At 43.7% G+C, this 10,238-nt stretch overlaps 1 protein-coding gene across 1 annotated transcript; it reads right to left on the reverse strand.

Annotated features, from left to right (window-relative positions):
• Positions 1 to 2,692: 2,692 nt before the first annotated feature.
• chp2 (calcineurin-like EF-hand protein 2) lies at positions 2,693 to 9,119 on the reverse strand. The gene is made up of 7 exons (XM_012849419.3): positions 9,002 to 9,119; positions 7,496 to 7,568; positions 6,035 to 6,115; positions 5,789 to 5,913; positions 5,644 to 5,705; positions 4,780 to 4,902; positions 2,693 to 2,887 (listed from the first exon to the last, which is right to left on the reverse strand). The coding sequence occupies exons 1-7, from the start codon at positions 9,066 to 9,068 to the stop codon at positions 2,834 to 2,836; spliced, it is 585 nt and encodes a 194-aa protein (XP_012704873.2). The 5' UTR covers positions 9,069 to 9,119; the 3' UTR covers positions 2,693 to 2,833.
• Between the last annotated feature and the right edge of the window lie 1,119 nt (positions 9,120 to 10,238).

The following is a 10,238-nucleotide window of genomic DNA, read 5'->3' on the forward strand; positions in this document are numbered from 1 at the left end:
ATGACTAAAAATAAAGCTAAAGTCTTTAAAGTTAATGCCGAAAACCCTCTGGCCAAAATGCTATTAGTTTCTGTTAACATCCGGTTCCGGACATTCAAACAGAGTTTGTTTTAAAGCATAAAGCTTAATCGTTCTGCTCTGCCGTCCGCCCATAGAGCTAGGAGCCTTATTCCTGCATTAATATCGAATATTAATGTCAGATTTAAAGGAAATTTTGATAACTTTTAGGCTTTAACCATTTTAGCGACCGATTGCTACAGCGACCCCTAGCACCCGGAGGAAGAATCGCATTAATAAGATCGACCAGAAGGTTTAAATGATTTTACAGGACAAATCGGTCTTCAGAATGTTATTTACTCAAAATAATGTTCTGGTTAATGGGGGCTTTGCATTGTGAATGGGTTGAAACACATGCCAAATGTTTTTTCACTCCATTCCATGCTTTTTGTAATCAGATCTACAGTGAACCAAGATTCACTGAAGTATTATGATTATGATCAACCACTTTTATTTTGTCTTTTATTTGTTTTTGCATGTAAATAGTTCCTTAGCTTGGTTTCTTTTTATCTTCATTTTGTTTAGTAGTTTAGTTAAGTTTCACTAGCCTAGTAGAGAGGATTTGTTAATCGGAATATAGTGTTAATTCAGATAAACAGCATTATATATTCACATCCTCCATGATTCTGACTCCATCCTCCATGTTTCTGACTCCATCCTCCGTGTCTCTGACTCCATCCTCCATGATTCTGACTCCATCCTCCATGTCTCTGACTCCATCCTCCATGTCTCTGACTCCATCCTCCATGATTCTGACTCCATCCTCCGTGTCTCTGACTCCATCCTCCATGATTCTGACTCCATCCTCCGTGTCTCTGACTCCATCCTCCATGTCTCTGACTCCATCCTCCATGTCTCTGACTCCATCCTCCATCTTTCTGACTCCATCCTCCGTGTCTCTGACTCCATCCTCCATGATTCTGACTCCATCCTCCATGTCTCTGACTCCATCCTCCATGTCTCTGACTCCATCCTCCATGTCTCTGACTCCATCCTCCATGTTTCTGACTCCATCCTCCACGTCTCTGACTCCATCCTCCGTGTCTCTGACTCCATCCTCCGTGTCTCTGACTCCATCCTCCATGTCTCTGACTCCATCCTCCATGTTTCTGACTCCATCCTCCATGTCTCTGACTCCATCCTCCGTGTTTCTGACTCCATCCTCCATGTCTCCGTCTCTAATGACGTCAGAGTTAAAGTCTGGAATCAGCTCAGCAGCTGAAGCTCCTTTCCTCCCTGATGGAGTTCTGCTGACCCAGGAAAGGTCAGGGAGCAGGAGATAGGAGATAGGAGCTAGGAGTTAGGAGATAGGAACTAGGAGGTAGGAACAGGAGCTAGAAACAAAGTATTATTAGAACATTTTGGTTTGGAGTTCTAAGGTCTTGGGTTTGAATCCAGACTAGGGGACCATTTTATGTGCAAACAGGTACATCTGAAAAAATAAAATGTTTGGTCTCTCATTTCTGAAAGTGAAACATATTATATGTATAATTATGACACGGAATGAAATATTTCAGCCTTTATTTTCTTGTGATTCTGGCTACAGAGGGAAAAAAAACAAAAAGCGTCTCAGAACATCAGAATATTAGAACAGCTGAATAAAAGAACCTTGGGTGTGTTTGAGCCCATCGCTAGGTGTCACACTGTCTTTGAAGAGCTGTGATTGGTTGATATAAGAGACAAAAAATAGAAAAACAACCCAAATGCACTCCTAGAGATCAATGGAGAAAAATTAAGCGATTAGACTGGACTAAAACATGTGTGTCATGATGATTAAATAACAAAATTAAAGGTAATTTGGTCCGTGGATACAGACTTTGAAGCTCGTTGCTGCAGATCAGTGAGTCTTTCTCTCTGCTTTTAAACACCAGCCTGCAAAGTGAGCAGCGCTCCGTTCACCAATCAGGAGCCAGAGAGGAGACGGCATCACACCAGCAACCTTCTAGACGACCATTTAGGCTCTGATGCTGACATCATCATGACCAACACAGGAAGTACTGAATCACCTCTTTTCTAGAGTGTTTAAGGTTTTCTGTAACTTTTTCCATTTCTTCTAAAATGTTGACTATTGAGAGCATTCCTGTAAATAATATAAAAATTCCTCTGTACTATATTCTTTGTAGATTTCTCCTGTTTATATTCATGATTTTCCAATATTCCTGTTATTTATTTTTCTTCAATAAAATGACGTTAATAGAGCTGCACCTTTAACACGTCGGGCCGCTGAAACTAATTAATTTACCTCTGTGGGGACGATAAAGTTTATATTATCTACATGTTAATAATTCTTTAATTGTTAAAGAAGTTTATGAGCTCATTTCCTCCACTGTTCAGGTGGTGGATCAGCCAATCAGCTCTCTCTGTTCAGGTGGTGGATCAGCCAATCAGCTCTCTGAGTCTGAGGCTCACTAAAAGTCCTCCTCTCTACTAACATTTTCCACTTTAGCAGCTCTGAAGGCCTCGGATGCTTTGAGAATAACTTTCATCTCACTCAGGTGAAATTCTAAAACAAAATCTTCAGGAATTTCTAAGATTTTTCCTAAATTGACGTCTCTCAGAGCCACTTCTGGTCTGAGGATTGTTGGTTTAAAACGGGTCGTTAGCAGGACTCTAGGAGCTGTAGGACACCGGACCTGGAGGACTGGAGGTAAGAGTCCTGATCCAAAGCCTCCATGCTGGGTCTTTCCAGCCTGGAGAACGGAGGCAGCACTTTCTGACGTGTTAAAGCGAGTCCCATCAGATCTCAGGTCAAAGCTGCTTCCTCTCAGACCAGTCTTCATTCCAGGAAGCGAATACTCATCTTGTGATCGATGTTCACTTTCTCCAGCGACTGAAAACCAAGAACAAAGCAGACGATGAAAACTTAATCAGTTCAGTTAAAACCTTCATTCCTTCTACTTGTTGCATTTAACTGATCATTTCATCCATTGTTAGCATTTCATTTAGTATCTGCAAGACAAGCAGCCATAAGATTTTCCTCCCCTCTTTGTTAAAATTATGATTTTAAATGAAAACTCATTCGGTTCTATCAGAACCTGTCCACTTAGGTTCTGAGTCCGTTCTCAGGTCACCTTTATTCCGTTTCTTTTTCACTTTCTTCAGCTCAGCTGGAAGGTTTCAGGAAATCTAAAGTATTTAGGGTGAGAAGTGAGACGGTGTCAGAAACATGGAGCTCTGAGGTGCTGCAGGGCTTTGGGTCGGGTCGAGGTTTGTTAACCAAACATGAGCAGATGTGGGTTCCAATGATGCCCAACCTGCTAACTGGACCTGTTCCTCACACCTTTGATGATGAAATGAAGATATAATTCAGCTGCTGAGCAGAACATTATGACCACCAAGCTGATTAGATCTATTCAGATTACAGTAAACAGAGAAAACTGCTGCCAACGATGGACCAGGTCCGGTTCTGATCCGTGAGAACAAACCTGACTCAACTTGAACTTATTCATTGGTCTTTCTTCCTTCTCCATCCTGTCTCACAGCAGCTGCCTTCATGTCCTCCTTACCTCCATCCATGAACCTCCTCTCTGGTCCTCCTTCCAGCCTCAGCATCCTTCTACTGATGTCCTCACCTTCCCTCCTCTGTCCGTCTCAGTCTGGCTTCATCTCCAGAACATCTGACCTGAGCCGTCCCTCTGATGGACTCCTTCCTGATCCTCTCCATCCTGGTCTCTCCCAGAGAACCTCAGCATCTTCATCTCTGCCTCCTGCCTCTTCCTCAGCTCCTCCGTCTCTAAACCAGACACCATCTCAGGTCTCACCACCATCTTCTACCTTTCCTTCTCACTGAGACTCTTTCATCACACAACCCTCCTGACCTTTTTCTCCACCCGTTCCAACCTCCTTGGAGGCGTTTCTTCACCTCTTTTCCACAATCACCATTGCTCTGGACTGTTGACCCTAAGGACTTGATGTCCTCCACCTTCTTCTTCTCTGCTCCCTGAAACCTCACAGCTCCACCTGGATTCCTCTCATTCACACCCATGGATTCAGACTTAGACCTTCATTACTCTCCAGGACAGATTTCCTCCACCTGAACCTTAACTTCTGTTAATGAATATTAATGCTCCACATTCAGCATTAATGCTTCCTTTTACACTGCAAAAAGGAACTAAAAGTAAGTAAAATTTTCTTGAAATTATTGTATCTGTCCTTGATTTGAGCCGGTAAATAAGATGATCTGTCAATAGAATAAGATTTTTACACTTAATATAGGAACAAGTCATCTTCGTCATCTTATTCCAAGTGAATATATATAATTATCTTATTTTAGGGGTCAAAAATACTAATTCCACTGCTCAAATCAAGGACAAATACCCTCATTTCAATAAATTGTTCTCTTTTTGCAGTGTAGCATTAGCTCTTATTTCTCTGGGCGAGTCGCACCTTTATGTGTTTAAACCTTCAATCTCATATTCAATCTTCATATCGGATCATCTAAGGAACTAGCTCACCGGTTCTGGATGGTGTTAACTTGACCTCCAAAATGTTGCCTTCATCTTTGGTTTCTACCATTTGTTGCAGAAAAACATGAAGTTCATGAATTCTTTGGTGTATTTAAGTGTCTTTTAGTGTCTGGTTCTCTAGCAGCACGGTGCGTCTAACTGGTGTCCATCACTGAGAGGAGAGGGACCAGAGGGAACCTCACCATGAACACCGGCCTGCATGCATCGGTGACGCTCCCGGGTCAGAACCAGACCGAGCGGTTTCAGGTGGACTCACCTTTCTGAACTCATCGAAGGAGATGGCGTCGTCCTTGTCCAGGTCGGCCTCCTGAATGGCTCTGTCAGCGATGCTCTGCAGCTGCTCCTCCGTCACCTGCATGCCCAGCATCTCTCTCAGAACCTGCCAGGAACAGCACCAGCGTTTGCTCCTTTACACAAAGTGTCCAGTTTCATTCTGGGCTCCAGGTTCTGGTTCTGGTTGACTGAGATTTCCTCTTAAAGTGTATTTAATCTGCATGTGATTAATGGACAGGAAGCAGAGGGACGTAAAATACATTCTTCTAATCGCAGCTTTTAACTGGATCAGAACATTCTGGCAACATTATGCATCAGAACCGGACAGAACGGACCTGGTCCGGACCGGGTTCTAAGCTCCTTTAAACGAACCTTTACCTCAGGACACGAACCAAGGGGCTGAATTGGCCTAGTCAAAGTCCAGACCTTAACCTGCAGGGAGCTGCGCTGGAAGAGGACTTCTGAGATAAAGTGCTGCTTCCTGGAGGAGGTTCTGCTGACCGCTGGCTCATCCACTGGTTCCAGACCGGATTAATAATTAACGACGGAGCAGTTCTGACCCAAAGACGGGACGATGTGATCAAGAACCTTTTATTGTCACTGCGGTGATTAAGAGTGTGCAAAATGATGCGTTCACAGACTCAGTCTCCCCAGCAGGGGGCGATAGCCTCACAGCTGTGGAGATGTTGTGCAGCAGATGTTGGATCAGGTTTAGGAGATTTTAAAGCTACATTGTGTTTGGAGGACTTCCTGCTGTTAAATGAAATGTTTGATTTCTTTCATTGTCTAAAATTCTTATGAAAGGTAAATAATTTACATCTTTAAGAAAGAAATGAAGGTGACGGACCTGAAGAAGCTCGGTTCTGGAAATCTTCCCGTCTCTGTCCCGATCATACAGCCGGAAGGCAACTGAGGAGGACATTTTCTGAATTATTGGTTCTTTTTAGGAATCTTACTTGTTGCATGGGAGAAAACGAGAAATGCAGACTGACATTTAAGTTTCCGGTTCCTGCTGTTGGCCGGCTCCGGCTGCGCTCCCGCTCTGGTCCGGTTTTTCTCCGTGGGACGGAAGTGAGCCAGAACTCGGACAAAGGAGGAGAAGTCCACCGTTTCCTGTCTGCAGAGAGGAAGGCATATTAGAGATTTCCAGCTGGCTGCCAAACTGTACCAACTACTGCAGCTACACCATGGCTATAATGACCAGATTCTCTGAGAGGAACACAGATCCCATTTCATACCCTGGGAGGAAAAAGGCTCCAACAATTCTGTCTCCGATGGGGTTCTCAGACAGCTCCGGCACCGCCTCAAAATCCTCAGACCTGAGACACAAACAGAATGAAACTGAGCAACTGGGGCGTGTCCAGCCGACAGACACGGTCCACCTGGGACAGGTGACCAGTCCAACAGGACCACACACCTAAGGAACGTTTGTCATGTGATCATCCTGGAAAAAAACAGCTAGAGGCTGCAGGAGACCTGAGGCTGGGAGGTTCTCCTTCCAGCAGGACAACCAGCCTGAACCTGCAGCCTGAGATATTATGGGATGGATTAGATCAGATTCATGTGTTAGAATGGCCTAGTCAAAGTCCACACCTGAATCTAACCTCCATGAGTTTGAGTTGTTTTACAAAGAAGAAACTAAGTGTGTGACGTTTAAAGCTGGTGGAGACCAACCCCAGAAGAGCTGCAGCCTGAGGACGTTCTCCAGAGTTCTGACTCAGATTGAATATAAAAGCAAAACACTTTTCAAATTTTTATCTTTATTTTTTTGTGTGTCTCCTGTCTGGCAATGTAGCATCAAGAATTGTCTTAACGCCAAAAAGAACCCAACAGATTTTACTGCTTCCTGCTTTCACCGTAGAGCTCCGCTTGATTTACAAATCCAAGAAGCTTTATTAGAATTTATTCTGGGATTATTTCATGTTCAATGGACACAGAAACAAGAAGATAAAAGAGAAAAAGGGAGAGAAACAGACGAGACAAAAAGGGAGAAAATGAGAAAGAGGAGAGGAAAGGTAGAGAGTGATATAACATCCTCTGAGTCTGATTCTATAGAGATATAAAGAACAGCAGAACCAGCTGATAAAGAATTACAGGAACAAACAACACCTTGATACCATCACTGAAGAATATACAGGATTAATTAATACAGGTTGACCCCGTTGCTAGGTGTGACTGAAACTAAATAAAATAATTGTCACACTGCATCAAAATGTTTGAACGCACCTTAATTACGTCCTCATCATTCAACGTGGGCCCTGGACTCCTGACATCAGTTAATTATCTTCCATCTCTACCTTTTAAAGATTTGTTTAGTGGTAGATTTTGTCTTTGTTGTCCTAATCTTGTTATTTTTAGGCGGGTATCTGTGTCTAATATCACAGGACTTAAAGTTCGTACCACACCAAACTCCCATTCTTCTCTGCTTCAGTGTGAAACTGCTCTGACTTTAACTCAACTGGCCTCAGATATTCTGGTTCTGTTTTTATTTGGGATAATCTGATGGTTCTGGAGGATCGTGCTTCTTAGATGAGGCTGATACCAGGTAACGTTCCCCACTTTAATTAGAAATATACAGACATTTCTTTTAAAAACAGCTAATGTGGTAAGATGCAGAACCTGGAAGGTGGATCTGCCTTTGCTTCTAAATGAAAGCCGGTTTCTGCTCCAGCTGTCAGAATCATGTCCTGCTGACCAACCTGAGGTGTCCTCTGTTGTCTTTGTCCAGAAACTTGAACCTCTCGTAGAGACGGAGGAGGTGGGCAGCAGAGACTGAAATTACAAACGGTTAAACTGAGTCAGGCTTGATGCTGGAGGCCTTTAGTAGAAACACAGAACATCAAGAAACAGAACCAAGACAGACCCCACAGTCCACAGAGAGCCAGCTGGTGTGAGATGTTGGTTACTTCCTGTAAACGTACTCTGCTGGACTAGATGAGGGACAGAGATGTCCAGATTGGGTCCAGGGTGGAGGTCCGGATGCTGACCTGACCAGAGAGTTCCTGCATGTACAGAGTCTCCACCATCTGAGTCACGTCTGCTCCAACGGGCCTGAATCCAAGACTTAAATCCAGTGGAACAGGACCCCTGGCCTCTAGTCAAGCCTGGTGTAGACTCCTGGATGTCATCAGAAGCATCCGGCATTGCTTTGGTGTGGAGAGCTTTATAGAACATCCTCTACTCTCTCCCTGTCACGACTCTGACTTTACTAGGTCCCCAATGTTAGGCGGGTTAGGGAGCGATGCGTCTAAAGGTTGCCAGAGACTGGCACATTGGTTCTGTGGCGGTTCCAGGTGACTATTACCGTTACGTCCTGCTGGGCGGTTCTGCTGGAGTTCTTTTGATTATAAAGTCGTTTTTAGGCTATTTATTGCTCCCATCAGTGAGTTATAGACAGCATGAATAAATAATCAGTTATAATTATCTGGTGTTTCCTCTGGTTTGTGAATAAAGGAGATCCTGCTTATTGCTGTGGAAAAGCCCAAAGCTTACAGCTGAATGCTCCAGAAACCAAACATTTCAAACATCTCATGATTTGACAAAAAAAGAGAAAAATACAGAGAGTAAAGTGACGTTCTGCAGCAACGACCGAGCAGAAGCATGAAAACAGTTTTTATCTTCTTCAGCATGTCTCCTGCGTCTCTATCAGGGAGGAAAGTTCAGGGAGGAGACCCAGATCAGCCGAGCTGATCGGGTCTGCAGGACTCGCTGTGCAGCAGCCAGAACTCATTTAAACCAGATCCAGAGAACTAAAGGCAGTTAGAGACCTCCTGACAAACATTATCACTTTATCCTGATAATTCTTTAGATAATGACGATTGGACTGTTGGTCAACAGAGCGAGCCACATGTTCTCTGCAGAAAGGTTCTTCCTTGTTGGACAAATGCGTTGAATCAGAACTGAAAGCAACCAACCTGAGTGAAAGAGGCTGTTTTTGATTCACGTTAATATTTTGGGATCGATCCTGCATGAAAACCAGAAGAACACGTGATATGAGGACCTCATGCCTTACTTCCTACTGAACCACTAAAGCAGTCAGTTTGACCGTTTATTAGTCTGTTAGTCAACGTCTTCAGATAAACGTCTGCAGCCGAAAGCTGAACCTCAGACATCATAAACTGGGTCCCTGATCTGTTCTCAAACTTTTCTGTGTCTGTTTTCTCCCCCCAAAAGAAATGAAAAGAATACAGAACGATCCGACTCACATCCTGTTTCCTGCATGAGCTGCTGGCCGTCTGGCACGTTGTTCAGGCTGGAGCTGCTGGAGCCCATCTTGCTGCCTGCTGCTCTTCTGCTTGAAGGCTTTCAGCAGCTGTTAGCACAGTTTGAGGGGGGGGGGGGGGGGGGGGGCTGCATTCAGCACTTACTGTCCCCTCCCTCTCCTCCCCACATTCAGCAGGACAACCTTCTCAGCCAATCAAATCTCAGTCTTAGCAGCCGGAGCCACCCTGAATCTAGTCCATGCATTTGTTACTTCAAGGCTGGACTATTGTAATTCTTTACTATCAGGAAGTCCACAAAATGCAGTTCAAAGCCTTCAGCTGATCCAAAATGCTGCAGCAAGAGTTCTGATGAAAAGCAACCAGAGGGATCATATTTCTCCAGTTTTAGCTTCCCTTCATTGGCTTCCTGTTAAATCAAGAATAGAATTTAAAATTCTCCTTCTAACGTATAAAGCCCTTAATAATCAAGCTCCATCATATATCAGAGCTCTGATTACCCCGTATGTTCCTAACAGAGCACTTCACTCTCAGACTGCAGGTCTGCTGGTGGTTCCTAGAGTCTCTAAAAGTAGAATGGGAGGCAGATCCTTTAGCTATCAGGCTCCTCTCCTGTGGAACCAACTCCCAGTTTTGGTCCGTGAGGCAGACACCCCGTCTACTTTTAAGACTAATCTTAAAACTTTTATCTCCTTAAACAACTTGGTTGGGATTGGGTCTAACATACAGGTAGAAGGTTTAGATGAAGCTAAAATTTTAGATAGCTCAGAAAGCTCTACTGTTTCTAAACAGTTCAGACACTGCACAGGTTCTAAGGATTCCTCCAATGCTGCCTCACTTACTGAGGACGAGGTAATCATGTTTGGGAGGATGCCAATTATTTTATTTTTAATGGAATCAATTTTATTTATGAAGAATCCCATAAAATCATTACTACTAAGAGCTAAGGGAATGGATGGATCAACAGAACTGTGGCTCTGGGTAAGTTTGGCAACTGTACTAAAGAGAAATCTAGGATTATTCTTATTCTCCTCAATTAATGATGAAAAATATGATGCTCTAACTCTGCGAAGGGTCTTGTTATACAACAATAGACTGTCCCTCCAGATTAAGTAGGATTCCTCTTGGTGTGTAGAGCGCCATTTTCTCTCCAATTTCCTAACATTGTGCTTCAAGGAACGCAGCTCTGAATTAAACCAGGGAGCCAGCTTCCTGTGAATAA

The sequence above is a fragment of the Fundulus heteroclitus genome, unplaced genomic scaffold (genome assembly GCF_011125445.2).
Source record: "Fundulus heteroclitus isolate FHET01 unplaced genomic scaffold, MU-UCD_Fhet_4.1 scaffold_44, whole genome shotgun sequence".
Taxonomy (NCBI): Eukaryota; Metazoa; Chordata; class Actinopteri; order Cyprinodontiformes; family Fundulidae; genus Fundulus; species Fundulus heteroclitus.

Coding starts and splice junctions, on each gene's coding strand:
- chp2 (XM_012849419.3), bottom strand. CDS start 9,068: ATGGGCTCCAGCAGCTCCAGCCTGAACAACGTGCCAGACGGCCAGCAG. Junction 6,116..7,495: donor GACAACAGAGGACACCTCAG/GTTGGTCAGCAG, acceptor TTTGTGTCTCAG/GTCTGAGGATTTTGAGGCGG. Junction 2,888..4,779: donor CCTTCGATGAGTTCAGAAAG/GTGAGTCCACCT, acceptor CTTGGTTTTCAG/TCGCTGGAGAAAGTGAACAT.